General features: G+C 46.2%; 1 protein-coding gene and 1 long non-coding RNA gene across 2 annotated transcripts in view; both read right to left on the bottom strand.

Annotated features, from left to right (window-relative positions):
- Positions 1–22,647, bottom strand: part of LOC307202414 (BOS complex subunit NOMO1-like) — a 36,726-nt gene extending 14,079 nt beyond the window's left edge. Inside the window, exons 1-20 of the mRNA XM_079952339.1 lie at positions 22,486–22,647; positions 20,707–20,796; positions 19,904–19,949; positions 17,876–17,976; positions 17,650–17,756; positions 16,889–16,961; positions 16,515–16,667; positions 15,183–15,320; positions 14,186–14,275; positions 12,881–12,986; positions 12,632–12,782; positions 11,356–11,533; positions 10,285–10,426; positions 9,071–9,202; positions 7,151–7,287; positions 6,140–6,227; positions 5,363–5,426; positions 2,952–3,047; positions 1,329–1,538; positions 30–112 (exon numbers count right to left, since the gene is read on the bottom strand). Of these exons, the coding sequence (XP_079808465.1) occupies positions 30–112; positions 1,329–1,538; positions 2,952–3,047; positions 5,363–5,426; positions 6,140–6,227; positions 7,151–7,287; positions 9,071–9,202; positions 10,285–10,426; positions 11,356–11,533; positions 12,632–12,782; positions 12,881–12,986; positions 14,186–14,275; positions 15,183–15,320; positions 16,515–16,667; positions 16,889–16,961; positions 17,650–17,756; positions 17,876–17,976; positions 19,904–19,949; positions 20,707–20,796; positions 22,486–22,632 (2,332 nt within the window). The 5' untranslated portion in view covers positions 22,633–22,647. The remainder of the gene's footprint in view (positions 1–29; positions 113–1,328; positions 1,539–2,951; positions 3,048–5,362; positions 5,427–6,139; positions 6,228–7,150; positions 7,288–9,070; positions 9,203–10,284; positions 10,427–11,355; positions 11,534–12,631; positions 12,783–12,880; positions 12,987–14,185; positions 14,276–15,182; positions 15,321–16,514; positions 16,668–16,888; positions 16,962–17,649; positions 17,757–17,875; positions 17,977–19,903; positions 19,950–20,706; positions 20,797–22,485) is intronic.
- Positions 1–24,401, bottom strand: part of LOC307202487 — a 235,113-nt gene that overhangs the window by 120,657 nt on the left and 90,055 nt on the right. The gene's annotated exons all lie outside the window — the stretch shown is intronic.

Here is a 24,401-nt window from a genome sequence, read left to right as displayed (position 1 = left end):
CCCCGCACTGAGCAACAGCCAAGATTTACCTCCACTGACAACCGTTTCTATTGAAGGCGGGTAGAAAAGGAGCTCTTTCGAGGATGGCGTCACCGTGATTTTCTCCCCAGACCTGGAAAAAGAACCATAAAAGAACATGGGAGCTGGAACTGTACGGTTGAGTCCAAACGGCTGTCTCAAGATGGACAATGCTAAAGGACGGGTAACCTTTCTCATCCTGAGGGTTGCATTCCCTCCTGGGCGGGGCCAGAAGGAAAAGGGGGTGGAGCATCAAACACAAATTTAAACTTTATGCAATAGCCTGGTTTTTGCACACATTCAAACACCCCTCTCTGACCTCCATCCCAGAAAGCAAGGGGCACAATCAGAATTCAAGGGCAAATCTAGAAAGCCTGCCTGCCTTGGGAACGGGGCCACCACAAAAGAGGCGCCGCCAAATGGTGTCGTCCCTTTGGGGGTGACACTTCGGGAGGGAGGAATGAGGGCGTGGACTGACCCCCTTGTGGTAAGGTTAATGTTTTTAAGGGGGACAGGCGTCGCAAGACCATAATTGACTGTATTGATATGGGGCTACCTGTTTAGCCCTTTTTAGTGTTGGCTAAGCTCTAAAATCTTTCTGGATGTTTTAAATGTGTATTGATAAATGTATTTGTATTTGTATTTTCTGACTGACGGTCGAATAAAAGTTACAGATAGGTAGCCGTGTTGGTCTGCCATAGTCAAAACAAAATAAAAAAATTCCTTCCAGTAGCACCTTAAAGACCAACTAAGTTAGTTCTTGGTATGAGCTTTCGTGTGCATGCACACTTCTTCAGTGTGTATCTGAAGAAGTGTGCATGCACACGAAAGGTGATACTGGAAAGAATTTTTTTAGGTCGAATAAAAGGTTGATGAAGGGGGACAGGGATGTTTCAAATGCTTCTTTGATTGCAGAATGTATTTTTATAAGTCGTATTGTTTTATAAGCTAGTATTGTTAATCGTTTTAATTATTTTTATTATGCATTTTGAGTTTTCTACGTTGTAAGTTTATGTTGTCAGCCACCCCGAGACCTACAGCTATAAAGAAGGTGGTATACAAATTTATTAATTTACAAATTTATTAATAAATAAATAAAACACTTGGGGTGCAAAGCAGGGCCAGGGAGGGGTGTGACCTACAAGAGTGCCAAGGGCCAAACAGAGAGACCTGAAGCCCTACATTTGGCCCCTGAGGCCTGAGGTTCCCAACCCCCTGTGTGCTGAAGCCTGAAGAGACAGCAGTTCAAACTTTCCTTGAAAGCTTCTATAACAAGAAAAAGGACCTCTCTGGGCAGAAGACAAACGCACCTTGCCCAGTAGGAAAACTCGTAGTGGAACGGCCCTTGTAGTTCCTCCACCATTTCCTGGACTGGAGGCTCAGATCCTTCCTCTTCCGGGCCTTTCTTCTCCCTCTCCTGCCTGCGGGCCTCAATCTCGGCCAGCTGCTGCTCCCGACGCAGCTCCTGCTGAGATTTCAGGGGGCCAAGCACCAGGTCGGGTTCGCTGTCGATCGAGGATCTGAGACAACAAAACAAGAGAATGAATCGTCTGAATGCAAAACTGGCAGGGGAAATGGCCACCAAGGGGAAGATACTGAAAGGGCCCCTTCAATTCGTTCATTGGGGGCATAAAACGAGAACAGGGAACCTGCAACCCTCCAAATGTTGCTGGACTACAGCTCCCATCATTCCTGACCACTGGACATGCAGGCTGTGGTCTACTGGATCTGTTGTCCAGAAACACCTGGCCATGGGTTCTCCATCGCTGGGACAGAGGATCCTTTTGGATGGCTTGGGGCACGTTCAGGCTCAGCACCTGGTAGAACAATTTCTGCCCAAGAGACTGGGTGGCTGCCAGCACTCCATAATATGCAGTACTGAGCTAGGCAGACCAGCAGTCTGATCCACAGCATACAATTTTAAAGCGTTCTTATGCCATTTTCAACGGTCACGGAGAATCCCCAGGACTTTAACAAAGTACAGTTCCCAGGATTCTCCACGACGGTTTACAGTTGTGTAAGAATGCTTCAAATGCATAGTGTGGGTGTGGCCTAGGATATCTCCCTTAATATTCCTATAGCTTCTGAGATGCCTCGGTTCTCAAACTTAATCCGTTCCGGGAGTCCGTTCAACTCCCCAAACTGTTCGAAAACCAAGGTGTGGATTCCGATTGACGCTGAAGCTTCCTGCACTCAAGCAGAAGCCACGGAGGATGTTCAGCTTCCAAAAAACGTTTGCAAACTGGATCGCTTACTTCCGAGTTTGCGGCGTTCGGGAGCCAATTTGTTCGGCAACTAAGCCATTCGAGAACCAAGGTACGACTGTAGTTCACAAGTTGTGCAAGGTTGAAGTGCATGATGACGACTACCACCCTCAAAGAGGGCACTCTAGTGCTGTAGGCCCTGAAATATGAAACAGCCATCGTGCTCTCTAGAGCAGTAGAGTCTTAGAATCATAGAATTGTGCAGCTGGAAGGGACCATCAGGGTCATCTAGTCCAACCCCCTGCCATGCAGGAATCTTTTTTGCCCAACATGGGGCTTAAACCTATGGCCCTGAGATTAAGAGTTTCAGGGCGCCACTTCTAACCCAAACACGCATTTGGGAATCCATTTCTTGATCTTTTCCCATATATCTGCATGTGGTAGGTTGTGCTCTGTGCATCAGGCTGTGACCCACCAGTTGAAGACCAGTGCTTTAAAGCTCCTTTATGAACAGACCTTTTGAGCTCTACAGAGGTTAGGTGCACAACTGTTTCAATTCAGGGATGTCCCATAGAATAAAGGATGCATGGACCTTTTGGAAACTTCTACACGTGTTAAAAAAAAATACCCTTCTCCTAAGCATCTGCAACCCACTAGCCACACAAGACAACGAACATTTGTTAAAACTTGGTAATTCAAGGGTAGTCTTTGCAACCCCAAAGTTCTTACTTTATGGTAACCATCACATCCATCAATTTATCGGCTGTTATAGTTCCAAGGACGTGGTGACGGATCGCAGTCAGCGTCAGTATACTCGGAGCAGACCTGGAACCAGAAAGGGGGAGGGGGCACTTAAAATCGATCCCAACCACCACCCTTTGCTTTCCATTCCACTCTATGAAAGGAACAGGATTTCCAGCCATTTGCATTTGGCTTGGGGTTGTAAAATGGTTGAGGTTTACTTAAAGACTCTCATGCATAGCTGGGTCAACAGCTAAGGCTAAATGTTTAAGGGGATGTTTAGCTCAAGATGTTCCACACTGGAGGGTCAAAAATTCAGCCTAGGAATCTGGCAGTTAAGGGGAAATAGAAGCCTAAATAGGAATCTACACTCCGTCCGACTAGCTAAAAGATTGGGAAGAGGGCTGAAAATATTGTATATAACCAAGAGTTGGAAAATAGGGTGGTTAATTAAAGAGGGAAATGTTTCTGGAGGCAGATATCTGAAGAAGATGAGTAGCAAAAGTGCTGAACCGCTTTAAGAGACTTGAAACACACCAGCATCTTTAGGGAAACCAACTAGAATGGGGACTGGCAATATGTTTATCTCAGATTATCAGTCTCTTTGCCCTATAACTATTATAAGTTCACTCCAATCTTCGTGATATAGCAGCCTCCGGAGGTGGAAAGATGGCCACAATCTATGGCTTGTCATTTAAGATATCACAACAACCACCTCTCCCCTTATAAACCAACCTGGGTTCTGCAATCAGAGGCCCTTCTTCATGTGTCTCCTCCATGAGAGGTCCAGAGGGTAACAACATGAGAATGGGCCTTGTAATGCAGTGGCCTTGTTTGTGGAATTCTCTCCCCAGGGAGGTTTACCTGGCGCCTTCATTCTACATCTTTAGGAACCAGGCGAAAATGTTCCTCTTCAACCAGGCTTTGGGCCAATTAATCTTCAACAGATTTTTAAATGTGTTTGTGGGAAGGGGTGGTATTGTTTCGTTGTTTTGGTTTTAACTATTTATTTGTGCTTTTACCTTGTATTTTTTTTCTTGTGACCTGCCCTGAGATCTTATAATGAAGCGCGGTATAGAAGTCTACTCATAAGAAGGAAAATTTCAACAAGTGTGTTGTGGTGCAATGTCTGAACTGAGGTCACAGGAAGAGAGATTCATTAATGCAAACCACAGGGGTGAGCAGAACCCATTTGGGGACCACACTGACGAACATCCCTCTAATAATATTGGCTAAACATTCCCTCTAGTGCCAATCATCTCAATGTCTTATATGCCTTGTTTTAATCTTTTACAGTGGAAGTTTTCAGAGAAATCAACCTGTCAAATATGACAATTTGAAATGGCATATTTATAAAGCATGTTCCTAGGATCTTTCCCTCCCCTCCCCAAAAAGTGGATGAGTTTACCCATGTGTGGGCTACATGAATATTGGTCTGATCAACATTCTTAAAAGTCAGTGTAATGTACTCCCTCTACTGGTGGTAAAAAAGAAAAGCTGCCATCAAATTAAGATTACATTTAAGGAACATTTAAGTGGCCTTTAGATGCTCTAGCAGTGGCATGAGAGCTACTTGCCCACACAACACAGTGCTGCTATAACACAGACTCATAGAACTGTAGAGTTGGAAGGGACCCTGAGGGTCATCTAGTCCAACCCCCTGCAAAGCAGGCATCTCAACTTAAACCATCCACGACAGATGGCCATCCAACCCCTGCTTAAAAATCTCCCAAGGAAGGAGAGTCTACCACGTCTTGTGGGAGTCTGTTTCACTGTCAAACAGCTCCTAGTGTCAGAAGATTCTTCCTGATGTTTCATCAGAATCTCCCTTTTCGTAAGTTGAATCCATTGGTTCAGGTCCTAGCCTCCGGAGCAGGAGAAAACAGGCTTGCTCCATCCTCCATGTGACAGCCCTTTGGCCATTTGAAAGCAGTTATCATAATGTGGCAGGACCTAGAATTTGGATCTCGCTGCCTATCGACATCAGGCAGGAAACAACCAGGCTTGGCCTGCAGGCCAAAGTTCCCCACCACTACTATAGACAATACTGAACTGAATGGCCTGACTTTAGCAAGGCAGCTTCCTAGACTCCTAGGGTCCAAACAGCCAGGTCCTTAGCATGCAAGTGTCACCCAGCTGGCGTCAGGGAAGAGTGTCAGGTGCTAAGGACCTGCTTGCCTGGCTCCAACCAGGCAGTTAAGTGCTCGTTCTTTAAAGAGCACGACAGCCGCACTGTGCGATGAACCCATGGAAAAGCGGCTCCACCACAGCCTCTATAAGCCCCGGAAACAGCTTCACATATGTGAAGCCTCCTTCTAGTTTATCACATTTATTCATTGCAAATATTGACGGTGAATATTTCCACAAAGGTTACCAGCCAGCTGCTAATTCATGCTTACGTATCATAGGTGTAGTATTCGTGCTCAAAACGGTGGCAGGAACGGGGTGTGACTTCGTACACACCTGAAAGTATCAAAGCGAGACACAGTTGCAATCCTGATTTCAGATTCTGAAGGTTCCCATACTTCAAAACTGTATCACGCTAGCCTTTTCGTCAGCTCCTGAACCTTCCTCGCTTGAAGCATTTTGCTGGCAACCTGCAACCTGCTGCCTAAACAAGAGGCTTGCCTAACAGAAGACACAACCTCACCAATTCTCTATCTCAGTGCAGATCGCATAGGTAGATAGGCACTCCTCCTACGTTCCATGGCCTCCCACCTGGTGCGCCCCCTACAGGACTGGTGAGGTACTCCGGGATGCACTTGGTTCCTCAAACTCAGGAGAAGGCACCCCAGGAAGGTCCTGGTTCTTGGTCTACTCTAACATCAAAACAACAACCCTGCAAGGGAGCCTAACCCAAGACAGCGATTGGCCTACAGTCATCCAGTGAACTTGGGATTTCCCAGTCAATGTCCAACTTGCTAACCATCTTTTGCAGCTTACCTGTCTATGGCTATCTGTTGATCCTAAAATGTTGGATATTAGGCTAGGCACTCCTGCTCTTTGGTGAATGGGGTAAACCAATACACCTTCATGTATTTGCAGACTCACCTTGCGATGGGGTGCAGCTTTGGGGGCTGTTATGGGGGCTGCACTTCAAAATTTACCACTATCTGTTGGAACCTCACACACAAACACATACACACAAGAGCATTCATTTCCAACGAGACACTTACCTGGCTTGGAGAGGCAGAATCTGTTCACCCCTTTGGACAGGTTATAAATGCCAACGTTCTCAGGTCCATTTCCATCCTGATAAAACTCCTGATGACAAAAAACCCAAGAAGTCTATTAGCAGGTATTGAATCCCAATCTTTGAAGTTTCTAAGTCAGTTTTCAAACAACTACAGCAGTTTCCAATTCTGCCTCCAAAATTAAGTGGGAAAGGCAGTAAAGGCAAAGGACCCCTAGACGGTTAAGTCCAGTCAAAGGTGACTATGGGGTTGTGGCACTCATCTCACTTTCAGGCCGAGGGAGTCGGTGTTTGTCCACAGACAGCTCTCTGGGTCATGTGGCCAGCATGACTAAACCGCTTCTGGCACAACGGAACACCTTGACGGAAACCAGAGCATACAGAAATGCCGTCTACCTTCCCGCCACCTATTTATCTACTTTTGAACTACAGTGGTACCTTGGGTTAAGTACTTAATTCGTTCCGGAGGTCCGTTCTTAACCTGAAACTGTTCTTAACCTGAGGTATCACTTTAGCTAATGGGGCCTCCTGCTGCCGCCGCACCACTGGAGCACGATTTCTGTTCTCATCCTGAAGCAAAGTTCTTAACCCGAGGTACTATTTCTGGGTTAGCGGAGTCTGTAACCTGAAGTGTATGTAACCTGAAGCGTATGTAACCCGAGGTACCACTGTACTAGGTGGGCAGGAGCTGGGACAGAGCAATGGGAGCTTACCCCATTGTGGGGATTCAAACTGCCGACTTTCTCATCGTCAAGCCCAAGAGGCTAAGTGGTTTAGACCACAGCACAACCAGCAATATAGAAATATATTACTTAAATCATTAATTTGATATTTATGGGCAGCGGCCAGGTTGGTGATTACCAGATTTTGGAAGAGACTGGAAGGGGCAACTCTTATGGTCAATACTGAGTCTGACTTTCTAAGGCAGCTGCCTATGACGCTATGTTGTGGGGCAGTTCAGGCCAAAGAGAACGCATATAAGCCATGATCTCACCAAAGTGATCGCATGGGAAAGAGAACAGCGCAGCATATAGCCGGTCTGGCGGAACTCAATCCCCGACGCATCTTCTTCCAAAACCTCAAGTTCCAAGGATTTATTCTTCCAGCACCAGTCTTCACGGATGATGCTCACTTAAAAGAAAAAATACAGAGCAGTAAGGGGGAGGTGTCATGTCTGATGCTTAAAAAGCAAGGAGTTAGACAAGCACAGAGTTATCCGAACATTTTGTAAGGACTAGCGTTTAAAAGTAAGTCCGGATATGGAAGAACTGGGCATTTTCAGCCAACGTGGCGCCCTCAGGATGTAGCAGGAACAGCCATTCCCATCATCCCTGACCACTGGCCGTGCTGGCTGGGGCTGATGGGAGCTGGAGCCCATAAAAAATGGAGGGCACCACATTGGCTACCGCTGCTTGAAAAGGAAGTCTGCAAGACATAAGGAACTTATATGCTTTCACCTGTGCATTCCCCACATTTCTCTCTCTCTCTCTCTTTTTGGAAAAAGAAGTACACCACAGGGATTGTACACATCAGACACAGAAACTAGGGGAAACTTCAGCATGCAAGAGAACAAGGAAAAGTTTCTTTTTAATAGGGTGATTTCCTTCTGTTGTTTTTATAAGCAATTGTATTAAAATGATTTTTTTTTAGAAAAATAACTTTATGCTGCCCAGTTAAAGCATCTTTTTAAACGATTAACAGTGTGGTGGCAGTGGTTTATTTGTTTACTTAATGGCATCTAGCATATTAATTTTTTTAAAATGATATTTATTAAAGTTTTGAATAAACACATATAAACACAGACACAAACAACAATAAAAACATACATAAACCAACAAACAAATCAAAAACAAGTATAAATTCAAATCTTATTTTCTAAACCTAATTTCACCGACCTCCTCACACCTCTCCCTTCTGTATTCTAATCTCATTTATCTTATCAGCAAATCCCTTCCCATTTTTCCCATAGTTTTTAATAATTCTATTCATTTTCCTTAATCAACGCCCCTGCAAACCACTAATTTTTAAACCCAAATCTTTTTAACCTTCATTAATTTTATAATATTTATTAAGATAGTCTTTGAACTTCTTCCAATCTTCTTCCACTGTCTCTTTGTCCTGGTCTCGGATTCTGCCAGTCATCTCTGCCAGTCCCATATAGTCTGTCATCTTCATCTGCCATTCTTCCAGAGTAGGTAGATCTGATGTCTTCCAATACTTTGCGATGAGTATCCTTGCTGCTGTTGTGGCATACATAAAAAAAGTTCTATCCTTCTTTAACACCACATGGCTAACCATACCCAGGAGAAAGGCCTCTGGTTTCTTCAAGAAGGTATATGAACTTCAGTGGAGACATATCTTGTCCAAAAGGTGGGGCATTGTTTGGGGATTTTTGTTGGGGTCAAGAATAAATTTTGGGAGATTTTAATTCTGCTGTCCTATTGATATTATTTTTTTGCAGCTTTGTTTTTAGTTCTTATGTCTTATGTGGAGGTGTGGTTTAGTTTTGTTGTGTACATTTTGACATGCTTTTATTTATGGCTTACAACTGCTGTTATATATTTTTTTAAATTATGAAATAAATGTTTTCATGTTGAAAGCTGCCTTCAGCATGGTTTTAACTCTGGAAAGGGAGCACAGAAATAAATGATGATGGTGAAAAGTGGAGCATAAATATGAATGAGTAGCACATTCTGGCACAATTTGAAACAGTGAAAAGGCAATAAACACCCCTGTGCAACCAGACTCCCTCTCCCCACATGCCCTCTCCTGGCCCCCCAAAATCTGCTCCAGAGGTTTTTGGTGTAATTAGGGAAGGCACATAAGAAGATTAAGTTTCATTACACAGGTGGAAATCTTTGCAGTAGCGGACGACTTTGTTACATACAAACTAGAAGCCCTGAATTGTCCTTACTTTTATACTTTCCAGGAAGCACATTTTCAAACAAGAAAGTCACTGAGTTAGACTTTGCTGCAAGTTGGAGGCTACGCTTCTCCCCCTGCCGGTTCACAGACTGGAGTGTCACCGTCAATTCGCCACAAGCATCTGGGGGAAGACAAAAAGAGGAGAACGTGCAGGTTTCAGATTGACATGTTTATTCAGCAGCCTCCTTAGAACTTTTGGGAGGGGGTGTGTGTCAGAGATTCCTAGAAATGGGAGGGGGGCAGAGGCTTGATTCAGATGTTAGCCTCTTGATGAGAGACAGCACACATTTGAGAACAAACCTGGCAGTCAGGTTTGCAGTCACTCAACAAGAATTTGCAGCCAATCGCATGGTTGCATCCAGGAAAGTTCTTCTCTGAAATCAATGGCCCCCAGGTAGTCATGTCAATATACAGGCTTACTCTGTGTACGAGCAACACTAAATATACAACCCACAAATTCCCAGGCAAGGTTATCTGTACGTCACACATTTGCAAACAGGGGCCCCATTCACGCTTTATATTTTGTGCCAAGACAGGAGTAGGGAGAGCAGCATTCCCTCATGGAAGGTTTCCTGAGGGCCACATTCCAGTGCTGAGGCAGGGCCAGGCAGAAAGAGGATGGAAAAAGGGATGCAGCTCTTGACTTTGTAGGCTGCATTTCAAGCGTGCAAAATTCAGAGGACACGACGGATGCACAGCTTTCTTCATCCAGGTACACAAGAGGCATTATGGCAGCTGCAAGGGTATATTCCAGCCGGGAAACAGCTCTCAATGGTGTGGAGAAACATTGGTGAGGGCTGTGGAGAGGCACTATAGCCTAGGGAGGGCCAAGGGGCCAGACAGAGAGGCCTGGAGGGCAGCATTTCAGCCTGATGTTCCTCAATTCCACCCCAATTGGGGGGTGGGGGTGGGGAGAGGACTGCCAAAGGGAAGTTTAAGGAGACTGACAGGCGTACAGATAGTTTAGTGTGCTGGGAGATTCCCTGCTGGTCCGCAGGCCTTAGCCTTGGTTGCTATATTGCTACAGTAGTCAACGTGGAGCCCTCCAGATGTTGTAGGACTGCAACACCCATCACCCCATGCTGTTTGGGGCTGATGGGAGTTGATGCCCAACAAGATCTGGAGGGCACAGTGTCGGCTATTCTCACAAGACCATATGAGCAACCTAAGTCAACTATTTCCACCCGTCGGCGCAAATCTTACCCAAACAAGTGACTTTCCCCGAAATGGAGGCCAGAAACTGTGAGAAAGTCACGTCCAGCACTGGTTTGGAGGCAACCATCACAGGAAATGTCTTGGGTTTCAAAGCAAGGCCAGCTCTGGCTTCTGCCTCGGGAACGATCACCTACAGCAAAGAAAATGACACTGAATATTACTTTCTTGTGTGAAATGGAGCAACACAGATAAAAGACGAAGAGTAGAAGAGTTTGGATTTGATATCCCACTTTATCACTACCCAAAGGAGTCTCAAAGCGGCTAATATTCTCCTTTCCCTTCCTCCCCCACAACAAACACTCTGTGAGGTGAGTGGGGCTGAGAGACTTCAGAGAAGTGTGACTAGCCCAAGGTCACCCAGCAGCTGCATGTGGAGGAGCGGAGACGCGAACCCAGTTCCCTAGGTTACAAGTCTATCGCTCTTAACCACTACACCACACTGGCTCTTAGACAACAGCTGCACCCTATTTGCTGAGCAGCAAGGAGCAAGGAACCGGAAATATGCAAGGAGGTCACTGAGTATGCTTGCAAAGCCTGATGGGAATTGTAGGCCGCACTTCCCTCAGGCCGACCATCTGGGGCTCACATACCAGTGGTGGGTGGAGCAATGAATGTCAATTTTCCCTTTGTGTAATAGCCTAGTTCAGGGTTTCCCAAACTTGGGTCTCTGGCTGTTTTTGGACTACAACTCCCATCATCCCTGGCTAGCAGGACCAGTGGTCAAAGATGATGGGAACTGTAGCCCAAAAACATCTGGAGACTCAAGTTTGGGAAACCCTGGTCTAGTTTCTATACACCCACACCCACTCCTTTGCCCTCCAAGGGGCAAGAGAGAAGAATTATCAGAGTTCAAGGACACATTCCAGCCAGAGAAAAACTGGGGGTACAAATCAGGGAGAGTAAAGGTTCCAAGGGCCAGGTAGAGGCTTGAGGGCCACATGTGGTCCCTGGGCCTAAGGTCTCCCACCGCTTTGAGAAACAAAAATCTGCTCCCAAGCTTCCAGATTTGACTGCTTTTACAAGTTATTTCTTTTCTTAAGAGGTATTAGTTATTCTGACCTGGATGACATAGGCACCCGATTTTGCCTTGAAGCAGAAAGCACCGCGAGTGTCCGTTTCCGTAGTAACCATCAAGGTTTTGTCCTTGTCTTGAGGCAACATCGTCACCTTGTATTTGTTGATCTGCTTGATAGAGTCAGGAAAGCGAGTTACTGATATCTGGCCACAGACACTGAACCTATTGAGGAAAGAAGGGCATCACCAATGGTCAGGAACAACTGAAATTGTCTGGAAATCTAAAAGGCAACAGTGTTCCCAACTCTGATATAACAACACTGTTGTTGCTGCTGTTGACAATTATACACTGTACCACCTTTAACTTCCAAGGATCTCAAGGCACATGGTTCTCCTCTTCCCCATTTCACCCTCACGACAACCCTGTGAGGTAGGTTGGCCCGAGAGTGCGAAGTGACTGGCCCAAGGGCATCCAGGGAGCTTCATGGCTGACTGGGGACTCAAACCCTGGCCTCCCAGGTCCAAGTCCAACACTCTAACCATTACACCACACTTGCTCCCATGTTGGATAGAGTATTGGATCAGGACCAGGGAAAGCAGAGTTCAAAGCTATGAAGTTCACCGGGTAGCCTTTAGCCAGTCACTTGTTCACTGCCTAACCTACCTCAAAGGGTTCCTGTCAGGATAAAATGGGGAGATCTCTGTAGGCCACCATGAGTGGCTTGGAAGAAAGGTGGGACAATGTCATTGGATTTGGATTAAAATCATGCTTTATCACTACCCAAAGGAGTCTCAAAGCGGCTAACATTCTCCTTTCCCTTCCTCCCCCACAAGAAACAGGTGAGTGGGGCTGAGAGACTTCAAAGAAGTGTGACTGGCCCAAGGTCACCCAGCAGCTGCATGTGGAGGAGCGGAGACGCGAACCCGGTTCCCCAGATTACAAGTCTACCACACTTAACCACTACACCACACTCAAAAACTCTAAGGTCTCTAAGGAGTCTCTAAGGTGCTATTGGACAAATTTTTTTATTTATTTCAACTGTGTCAGCCACACCATTGGTCCATCTTGCTCAGCACTGTCTACTCTCGACTGGTAGCAACTCTACAGGAGGTCAGAAGATCTTCCCTAAGCCTACCTGGAGATGTTGGGGCTGGAACTGGGGACCTTCTGTATGTGAGGCAGATGCTCTACCACTGAGTTACAGCCCCTCCCTGGTGTATGGTATTTTCTGTGCTCCTATCCCAAGGCCTCTTGGCTCTGCTCTGAAAAACCCCAATCCCGCCCTTGCTGTCTTGCTCAGCTTCCTACTCAGACACTCACTCTGTTGTGATGATGTCGGCCAACTGGGGAGTGTTGGGCGCAATTTTCACCGTAATGGTCTCGAAGAAGAGGTGCTCTTTCTGGGCTTGAATGGTATACGTTCCGGTGGTTATGTTTTCAAGTCGGAAAGAGCCGTCAGACTTGGTAGTAACTGTGGACAGATTAAAAATGGACAGATTGTGTTTGAATTCAGCTCGGCCAAAAGCATCAAATAGGTAGGACGCCAGAGACAAAACAAGAAGCACATACCTTTAATCTGGTTATTCAGGGTCACAGTAGCATCTGAAACGCCTTCCCCTTCTGGGCTGTTCAAAACCCTCCCTGTGACTGAGAAGCCCATGACATGGAAAACGGGCTGAAAGGGAGGAAGTAGGAGAGATCAACGGCTGAATAATAATAAAAATATTTTTATTAGATTCAGGTAGGTAGCCATGTTGGTCTGACGCAGTAGAAATATATTTTAAAAATTGTCCAGTGGCACCTTAGAGACCAACTAAGTTTGTTCTTGGTGCACACGAAAGCTCATACCTCTGTCCCCGGAGATTGCGGGGCTGGCAACGGGGAGGAGCGATCTTCTCCCCACCGCCCCTTGCTTTAAACAGGTCCGGGGACAGAGGGGAAGGTGCGCGCCTTCCCCTCTGTCCCCGGAGATTGCGGGGCAGGCAACAGGGAGAAGCAATCTTCTCCTTGCCGCCCCTTGCTTTTACCAGGTCCGGGGACAGAGGGGAAGGCGCGCGCCTTCCCCGCTATCCCCGGAGCTTGTGGGGCAAGCTTCGTTTTGCGAAGCAAGCCCATAGGGAGATGCGTCTTGCGAAGCGTCTAAGAAAACGAAAAACTCCTTCGTCTAGCGAGCTTTTCGTCTTCCGAGGCGTTCATCTTGCGGGGCACCACTGTACAAAAAAGGCACACTATATATCTGAGAAGGATTTAGCATTAGGTTTGTAAAGTACTTTAGACCATTAGGAAAACAAAAATTATACATAATACTATGGAGAGGGAGTCCCGTGTGTCCATTTTTTCGTACATAAGATAAAATCCCACCAAACAGCACAGAATCTTTCAGGGTCCTCCAAGTCTTTGGCAACACGTGATTGAGAAGTTATTTTTTCAGCTAATGCTAAACTGTACGTATTCTTATACCAAAGCAAAAGTCGCAAATCCTACAAGGTTCTCCACTGGTGGGCAACTGAGGTTCTGGCAACCGCCAGCATCCTCATCGAGTGTTTCTGAGAGCTGAAACTTTTCAATTGATCATCCCATAGATTCAGTTTTTTTAAGAAAAGCTGCAGGGAAGTTGGAATGGGATGTTTGAGAATTTTGGTCATTTCTTGGCAAACCACCGTCCAGAATTTAAATGCCAATGAGTAGTTTTACCACGGATGGAAAAGGATGGAATTAGAATGCATCATACTGGAACTGTTTTTCCTCCCTCCTACCCCATTTGAAATAGTTCTGAATTGCTGGATTATTTCAGGTTAAGATACATCCATCCGTACCATATGCTTTACCTAAATTCATCCAAAGTGCAAAAAGGGTAATTCGAGAAGAGCTCACCTCAATTTTCAAACTGTCATGTTCCACCGTAAAGTCCAATCTAGATGGAGCAACATCAAACATAATTCTCTCGCCTCGGTAAAAGGGGACCTGAGAAGAATGCAGAGCCCCAGGTTAAGCAAAGTGTTTCTCCAAAAAATAAATCCAGACAAAATCCAATCCATCACAGTGGGAGGTGTTTCTCCAGCAATGGCGACTGTTGAATCTAGGAGCCCTCCGGGCAATCGGCTGCATCTAACGTTAGCCATAACCAGAGTAAAGAAATTAACGGCCATTCATTTCAATGAGTATACTCTGAGTAATACTTAGTTGGATACAGCCCAATGTAACAATGTGTATCTACCTGAAGGGGGAGAGGGATGTGGGTGGCGCTGTGGGTTAAACCACAGAGCCTAGGACTTGCCGATCAGAAGGTCGGCGGTTCGAATCCCCGCAATGGGGTGAGTGCTCCTGCCAACCTAGCAGTTGAAAAGCACGTCAAAGGACAAGTAGATAAATAGGTACCGCTCTGGCGGGAAGGTAAACGGCGTTTCTGTGTGCTGCTCTGGTTCGCCAGAGTCATGCTGGCCACAAGACCCGGAAGCTGTACGTCGGCTCCCTCAGCCAATAAAGCGAGATGAGCGCCGCAACCCCAGAGTCGGTCATGACTGGACCTAATGGTCAGGGGTCCCTTTACCTTTACCTTAAGGGGGAGCACCATGTACATCTTGAGCTCATGGGAGAAAAATAAATCTCTCTCGCTCTCTCACACACATACAAAATATGTTTGAAAAAAGTTTATTTTATTTTTTTCAAGCCTACTTGATGTTTGCAGTGGGGAGATGAGGGTGTGTGTGTGGCTGCAGAGTGCAAGTGTTGTTGTCAACACACACACACCAGTTTCTATGACCTCCAACTGCACCCATGGGCCCCAAGAAGGCTGATGACCCCTGCTTGCAGCCTTCACTTTTGAGGAAATCCTTGTTCAGAAAGGCAGAGGAAGTTACTCATTACTCACCACAGTGTATTTCCCACTCGGCAAAGACAGAAAAGTAAACGAGCCGTCCTCTTTGGAGATGACATTGCACAGATAGGCGAGAGAATCGTCCCTGGCAGGAAAGCCCTCAACTGGAGAGGTGCTGCAGCCCATGATGTCCTGTACAAAAGAAGGCAGACAATCCTTTATACCGAGAGCAAGGAACCCCGAGAAGCACAGAATTTCCCAATGCATAAATGGGGCTCCGTGGCTGCCAAAGCTTCCCCATTCATCTGGAGAGGGTCTTCCCTCTTCACGTGAACAAACAGGGAATTTGGCTCACTGAGCAGCAGACAAAACAGATGCTTCATATGCAAAAACCAGGACTGTGCACATGGAACTCAGGTACAGAATCGCTCTCTCCCCCTCCCAAGACACAAGAGAAACTCACACTGCCCATCATCTAATTACTTTGGAGCATTGGCCGTTCCCCACAAACCAGATGGATGGGAGCAGTGTTCAAGCTTGGATCCCTAGAAGTTGTTGGCATACTTCTCCTATCATCCCTGATGGTTGGTAAAACTTTAGAAATGTGGTCCTCCATCTGTACTCTGAAGGCACCATCTGTTTCAGCTTTTAAATACCTATTGAAAACTTTTCAATTCGGTAAGATTTATGCAGGCAAGTAAGAATACCTCTTTCCAATAAGGGTAGCTGATTTCTGATTTTAACTTTATTAATAGGGATTTCATTGTATGGAGGTGTTTTGGCTTTTTTTTCGTTTTAATGGAGATACAGTGGTACCTTGGGTTAAGAACTTAATTCGTTCTGGAGGTCTGTTCTTAACCTGAAACTGTTCTTAACCTGAAGCACCACTTTAGCTAATGGGGCCTCCCGTTGCCGCTGTGCCGCTGCTGCACAATTTCTGTTCTCATCCTGAAGCAAAGTTCTTAACCCGAGGTACTATTTCTGGGTTAGCAGAGTCTGTAACCTGAAGCGTATATAACCTGAAGCATATGTAACCCGAGGTACCACTGTATATAAATACTTTTTATGAATAAAATGAATTAAGTGACACAGTCCCTTTCTTCCGCAGCCTGACTCTACCACTATCTCATTCTGTGAAGACCAGGCTCATTTAGCTGCAGTTAGGCACGTTTGTCAAAAACAGTACAAGGGGGTAAAAAAACAGGACCGATATCACATCTCCACAGATGTCAAAAACATTCTGAGTTGTATCCAATGTTAGTCCTACTCAAGGTAAACCCATTGAAATTAATGGGAATGACTAACTTGGGTTCATTAGTTTCAATAGGTCACTCGTGGGGGGGATAGTTGGCTACAACCCTCTCTCTTGCATGATGTACAACTGACCTCCTTGGTTACCGACGACGAGAAAAGGAGGAACATGACCCCTTTCATGGGCTCCCCATCACTCCGGACGGATCCCGAAACGTTGTAACCAGCGACAACGAGAGGGCCAGAGGCATAAGCATTGGAATTGGTCACTCTTACAGTTGTGCTGGCCTGAAATATAGAAAAATGTGAATGGTTGGTCTCATAATTCCACAAAAACAGTTAACATATGGTTTTGGAGGCGCTTTTTTTTGTAATTTCTGTAAATATAAAACCATTTTGACCATTAAAAGATCCTTCTTCTGAGAAAGTCAGCGCCTTAAAATCACTTCAACAGCCTATATGGCAGATTTGTGTGCAAGCTTGATGCTTCAATTTACAGCAGCACTCACCTCTTTCAGCATCCAGGTTGGATGGGAAGCAAAGATTTCATATTCCCCAGGAAGGACTTTGAAAAAGGCATACCTGTAGAAAATGAAAGTTGGTTCACAAACAGAATAGCTCTGGCTAACAAGTGTGTGCCGTACGATGATATTTATACCAACCCACCATGTGCTTCACCACTGAGCTATGGTCCCCTGCCCTTCTTTTTCAAACAATCCTTGCAAGACTGTAGGAGAGGAATCGGAAGCAAAAACTTTCAGGCAGTTGCTCAGGCCCTACATTTTTAACTGTCCAAAAACCACCTCTGGTATACAAGCAACACACTCTATTTATGCAGGCATTACCTTGCTCTCTCAGCCAGATTCTTCTCTTTTAGCTACTGTGCTGTTTTTAATGGGGTTGTTTTATTGTGCATGCTATTTATGGATTTTTGTATTTTAACACTTGCGCAGGTGGGTTTTGATGCTCGTAAATCGCTATTACACTCGTGAGCCCTAAGTGCTATATGTAGATAACCTATGCTTTGTAAACTAATGCTCCACATATGCAGTCCCACTGGCACAATGGGACTGCCATTTCTTCTCCTCCCACCTGTGTGCTCCCCAAAGCTGCTCCAGGGAGCCCCTCAACTCTCCAGAGTTTATTTTGAGGGTGGGCGTGGCAGGGTGGGCTGGAGAGGAAGTGGAAAATCCACTGCACACCAAGAAATCTGATGCGCCACTGAAGCTACAGCATGAGATACAGCCCTGTGGCAACAAGTCAGACTCACTTTCCTCCCGGCTGAGTGGTCGTGGCTTGTATGCTTGCCTCTGAACCCGGATTCCGCAGTGCAACAAGAACCCCAGCAGGACCCAGTGTCTGACCTTTGCTGAGAACCTGGAAAGAAGGGGACAGAGCAGCTCTTCAGCTTGCAGGGAAGAAAGCACAGAGGACCTGCTTCCCCATCACCTCCTCCAAAAGGAGGCAGCAACAGTCAAACAGCAAGGGCCTTTTACCTTCCCATTTACGGAGAAGCCTGTAAACACAAAGTTGATGTCTCCTCCTTTAGTGCAAATGTCATTGATGCCATCCACGTGGATGTCCACGCTTGTGGGCTCTGGTGGGGAGGGAATGAAAGAGAAAGTATTAAACGGAGGAAAAATTATGCCAAGGTCTTCTGCGTCTGCTATACATGAAGCATCATTCCTTAAACCATATCCGCCCCAAACATTTTAAAGCACTATGATGCCATTTCAACAGGTGCAGCTTTCAGCAAAGAATCCTGGGAAGTGTAAGTCTGTTAAGGGTGCAAGAGTTGTTAGGAGAAAAGTATTTCCCTTGCAGAGAAGAGGGATTGGTTGTTAAACCAATCAATGCAGTTCTGTAAAAACAGGGACCTCATAACAAGCCTCCGCACCCTTAAACAATAGTTCCCAAGATTCTCTGGGGCAAGCCATGACTGCTAAAAATGGTATAAGGGTGGTTAAATGTATGGAGTGGATGCATAGTGGTTAAACATGAGGCAGGTGTGGCCTTGGTTGCTTCGGACATCATGTGAAGATGCTATCATTTTGCCAAAGTTTTCCCTGACCCATGAGATTGGACCTTGCTATTTCTGAATTCCTCCACCATGTTGCTAGAAGACAGAAACAGGCCCATTTGATGACATTTGGAACAGTTTTGTTGCATTTGTTAACATCAGTTCATCAGATCAAAGACCCCCGCAGACCTACGGTCGGGTTTGGAAGGCCTTATGTGGATTATTTTGAACACTTCTGGTCAACAGATTTGTAAGTTGCAAGTGATTCCTAGTCTTAGTAATGGGAAAGGGGAGGCAATGTCAGACCAACAGGTTTAGCATCGTTTTTTAAATGCTGTGATCCAAAGAGTTGTTTGGTTTACCTGTTTTATTGGTTGTTTTCATTATACTTGCAGGGGGACGGATTCAAAACTGAATTCCTGTTTTTACCTGCTCCTGTGTACTTAGTGCTGTTTTACTGTTGTTATGATACTGTGGATTTTTAAGGATTTTTTTTATACAGCTAGGGTTTTGGTTTTGTTTTTTTGTAAAATTAAGTAGCTTAGAAAGACTTTCAGTAAAGGTAAAGGTAAAGGTACCCCTGCCCGTACGGGCCAGTCTTGACAGACTCTGGGGTTGTGCGCCCATCTCACTTAAGAGGCCAGGGGCCAGCGCTGTCCGGAGACACTTCCGGGTCACGTGGCCAGCGTGACATCGCTGCTCTGGCGAGCCAGAGCCGCACACGGAAACGCCGTTTACCTTCCTGCTGGTAAGCGGTCCCTATTTATCTACTTGCACCCGGAGGTGCTTTCGAACTGCTAGGTTGGCAGGCGCTGGGACCGAGCAGCGGGAGCACACCCCGCCGCAGGGATTCGAACCGCCGACCTTTCAATCGGCAAGCCCTAGGCGCTGAGGCTTTAACCCACAGCGCCACCTGCGTCCCACGAGGCTTTCAGTAAATAGATAATAAAATCAAGGCAGCATTTCCCCCCAAAGAGACAGGGTCACAGCACATTTTTCACCATGCAAGTCCCAGCATATTCTAAACAGAGCCCTGTTCTTATCTCTATAGCTTTTGAATTTTATCACCTCAGAACAGGTGTGAGGAATCCTTGGTGCTCCGGTTGCAAAACTATAACTCTCTTCAGTCCCAGCAAGCCCAGTAAAGGACCAGGGATAGTGGGGAGCTGTAGTTCAGCCACAACTGAAGGGCCAAAGGTTCCCCACGCCAGCTATAGAAGCAAATGCCACTAGAAATGAACTTTTGAAAACCTCAGTTTCACTCCAGTGCAATCCTACACTGTCCTTTTCAGTGAGTTATTCCCAGAACTTATTCCCAGACAAGAATGCATATGACTGCAGCGTTACAGGGCAGTTCTGTACATTGGGTCAGCAAACCATTTTTTCAGACAGCATGCCAAAAGTGAGCAGAGCCAAACATACACACCAAAATGATCTAAAACCAACATTTGGAACAATTCATATCCCACCCCATCAAAAAACAAACAAACAGGTAAATACATACCAAAACTCCACCCTAGGGGAGGTTCAATTTTAAGGACAAAATCCCCCTACAAAAGAAATTGTGAACATTTTTTGCAATTACAATTAAAAACGCAACAACTTTCTAAAGAAAACCCAGCAGTTGACTATCTTCTATCTTAAGGGGTATCCAATAAATCCTATGCACTAGGTGGAGTACTTTCTTTTATCTGTCCTGAAGCTTTTAACGTTCAACTTCCTTAGATGTCCACAAGTTCTGAATGTTATGAGAGAGGCAGAACCTTTTCTCCATCCATTTTCTCCGTGCCATGAATAATTTTATAATCTGTTATTGCGTCATCTCTTACTCACCTTTTTTCTAAACTTAAAAGTCCCAAAAGCTCCAACCTTTCCTCTTAGCGGCATTACTCCATCCCCTTGATAATTGTGGTCTCCCTTTCTGAAAACTTTTCCAATTCTGCAATATCCCTTTCCGGGTGAAGTTACCCGAACTGTACACAGTACAGTAAGCCCTCAACTTACATACATTTAACTTCTGCGCAATTAGCTGTACACGCAGGGCAGAAAAATAAACTCAAAACTAAGACCGACCTATGCCGGGGTCACTAGCCTAGAACATGTAGCCCCTCCCTCACCCAGCGCTAAAATTAGGCTTGAAAGCTTGCCACTGTAGCCTGTAGAACAGACAGCAGCAGTGTGTGGTTGACAGCAGCGTGGAGTGGGGTGATGGTGTTCGCAGTTTCTCCAGTTTGCAAATTTAGACACTGGTACGAAAAGGTTAGTGACCCCTGGCTGTCACAGTTCAGGTCCCATATGGTTGCTTACCTTATCGTACAGAGGAATCATGAAGTAACCATTATTTGGAGCACAGTCTGTTTGGTATTTCAAGGTTCCATGCTTGGTGTACAATTTAATCTATAATTAAAAGCAAAAAACCCACAATGGAATATGGTAATTCTGCTACAGCAATTATTTATTATTTTAAACTGATATACCTCACTTTTTTATATTAAATACACTTAAAAGCTTTTTGCAAAAAAAAATAATACAGAACACACAATGACCTGGTTTGCACGACACATTAAAACACAGTTAAGCTTAAATATATGGTTTCAAAACAAAAACACTGTATGCTGGTGAGCAGGAAGAAAAGAAGTGCTTCATGTCTGTCCCCCCACTCCTCCTCCTGCTCCACTCCAGGAAGGAAAGCCATGGTTTGGCTCAGCATTATGTCCAAACATAGGCTCATGTTTTGGCTCCGCCAAACAAAACACAGCCAGTAAGCTAAGAAGAAACTTTGGATACAACTCTCAGTTTGTTCAGAGGGAGACAAAACACAAGCCCGGGTTTGGATGTAACACTAAGCCAAAGCAAAGCTTAGTTCCCAGTAGCAGAGCAGGAGCATGGAGGTACAAAACAGCCATTTTATCCCTGGTATGTTGCACCTATGGTTTAAAGCAGGGCTAGGGAACCTGTGGTCCTCCAGATGTCACTGGACGCCAACTCCCATCAATTCTCATCCAGCACAGCCGATGGTCAGGGACGATAAGAACTGTAGTCCAGCAACATCTGAAGGTCACAGGTGTCCCACCCTACTTTACATGAAAGGCTAAAGCAGCCTTGCAAATAAGCCCACAAAAGTTAGTGGCCTGCAAAAAAAAAACAACACTAGCCTGTCTGATCACCCCAGAGAAGCCACTATCTGAAAGACGCACAATCACGCCCCGTACTGAACCCTGAAGTGACCTGAAAGCATTACTCAACACGTCATAAAAAGAGTGCAATGGGGATGGGGGCACTTATACACACTCCGCCAACATGGGGGGGGGGGCAGGAACAGGAACCCCCCACACAAAATGGCTGTCAACTGTAGAACTAGAACTTCTTGCGAGTGGACTGGCAAAGGCACACAACCTGCTTTGTGCTTCAGCGCTGGTCACAGAACAGGCTTTCCTTCTTCTGTAGCAGGATAGTGCAGGGTGAATGAAAGACACCTTCAGGTTGTCAGTATTTCATAAGAGGAGCTCAACTGCATAATGGAAACTTAGGTTTGCGCAACTAACGGGTTAAAGAGTTCGTGGTGCAATAAATCCACTCTATGCATGCGGTGAGAGTTTCCTACAGCTACATAAGTGCCATGCACTAAAAAGTACAAGGAACTTGATCGGAGCATCTACTTTGGAACTCGCTGCCTATTGAGATTGTGCAAGGGGCCTTTGCTGAACTCTCTTCGGAGCCTTCAAAAAACATACCTTATTGGAAAGTCGATGTGATTTTAACCCACTTCAGAGTTTTAAACATTTGTTTGCTTTAAACTAGGGTTGTGCGTTTTCCTTGATGCTGCTGCTTTATCTTTCCGTAAAGCGCTTTGAGGGGTTTGGGAGGTGGGTGTTTGTTTTTCACAATCAATGTATGAATTTTATGAATTAAGTAGGGTAAGTAAAATGAGAAAGAGGCCCTTGATCCATTTCTTCTTCTTCTTCTTCTTCTTCTTCTTCTTCTTCCTCTCAGTCCCCCAGGAGCTGCTTCACCTGCCCGCCCCCCCCGCCCCCGGGTTTCAAATGCGAGACACAGAGCGGGCGAAGCCGGCGGCGCAGCGCTCACCTCGATCAGGGAATAGTTGATCTCCACGTCGGACTTGACGAAGCCCCCGCAGCCCACCACGATATCCTCGGAGCCCCGCGCCGCGTCCCACAAGCGGCAGCCCCACAGGAGCCACCAGAGCGCCGCCGGCGCCCAGCCCCGCGGCATCGCCGCTCCCTCGCCCCCCGCAGCCCCGCCGCGCCGAGCAGCCTCGGAAGGTCGACGCCGAGTCAGGAAGAGCGACGGCGCATGTGCCGGATGCGCTCTATGGTCTCCTCTTCCCTGCCGGAAGCAAGCGCGTGCGAGAGGCGAAAGGGTTATCCGGGCTCCCCCTGGCGGCTGGGAGGGGAGTTGCGACTCCCAGGGTTGGGTTAGCAAGGCGCTCCGAACGGCTTTTTTTTGGGGGGGGGGGGGAGGACGCAGTGCTTTCGGAATGAGCGACGTCTGAGCCTGAAGAACCATTTCCTGACGTAGAACGTGCCGGGAGCAGGCGTGACGTAGAGCAGGCACCCTCAAACTCGGCCCTCCAGATGTTTTTTTGGGACTACAACTCCCATCATCCCCAGCTAACAGGACCAGTGGTCAGGGATGATGGGAATTGTAGTCTCAAAAAAAACATAGCGGGCTCAGTTTGAGGGTGCCTGACGTAGAGCGTTGGGATAGGACCCGGGTTCGAATCCCCCTTCGGCCATGACCTTGGGGACGGGGCAGTTCACTGCCTCTCTCAACCTAACCTACCTTACAGGGTTGCTGTTTGGGATTAAAATGAGGAGGGGGAGAACCATGTACAGCTCCTTGGAGGGAAATGGTGGGACAAAATGCAGTGGATAAAAATAAGTCCCCCATCTCGCCCTCCTTGGCTTCATTTCAATAGAGGAGGAGGGAGACGGGGCCTCTGGGGTTGCACTAGAGCAGAAGTGTGGCTTAGTGGTTAGAGTGTCAGACTGGGAGGCCAGAGTTCGAATCCCCACTCAATCATGAAGCTCACGGGTGGGTGACCCAGGGCCGGTCGCCGTCTAGCCTACCCCACAGGGTTGTTGTGAGAATGAAATTAAGACTGTGGGGAACTGTGTGTGCTCACCTTGAGTTCCTTTAGAGGAAAAGTAGCATATAACCCTGGGAGTTTTAAGTGTTATGGGAGTTGTAACTCTGTGAGGGGTGAACTACAATTCCCAGGAGTCCTTGAGGAAAGCCATTTGCTTTTAAATGTATAGTGCTTATGCAGCCTTGGTTAGGATTGCTGTAGTAATGTTCACCCCCAACCGCTTGCCCCTCCCTTCTCCTGTCTCTGCTCTCCGGCCAGACTAGGACGCCCAGGGCAAGGTTGGCGGGCTAATTACTTTTTACAAAACAGAACAAACACGACCTGGTAGGGCTGCCACCACTCCCTCTTGTCCAGGGGACCCAGAATCACAACCCAGGGAGAAGGCTGTGACCCGTTTAACCTGGCTGTCCCCCTATTCCGCAAGCTGCATCCACAGACTTGCAGGCAGAAGTTCTACGGTAGAGTGTAACCAAGCGTAAGGCTAGGACTTAGCTATTCCCTCCGGAAAGGCACGCAAACTAAAACAGTTTCATTCTTAAAAGGTTTATTTTAAAATAACATAAAAAACATGCTAGAATAGCAGGCACTTCTCTTGAGAATTACAAATAAGAAAAATAAGAACATTACATAGTATAGCTAACTTACATACTCACAAGCCTAACACAAATAGGATAGCTGAAGTCTTTAGGACTCTGCAAGTTGAAGGCTTTTGAAGATCTCCATTTCAAAGGACGAAACTACGGCTATCATGATGGAACAATAGAGCCGGGCATCTTTGCGAATTGCAGAGCAATGGCATAGAACAAAAGCAAAGAGCAAAGAGCAAGACAATTCCCTGATCTTTTATTCACAATTCGCACTCTGCGTCGTAACTTTCAAGCCAATCATAAGA

This window comes from Podarcis cretensis (assembly GCF_951804945.1).
Source record: "Podarcis cretensis genome assembly, chromosome: 14".
NCBI classification, from domain to species: Eukaryota; Metazoa; Chordata; class Lepidosauria; order Squamata; family Lacertidae; genus Podarcis; species Podarcis cretensis.
This window is presented reverse-complemented; position numbering and strand designations above follow the sequence as displayed.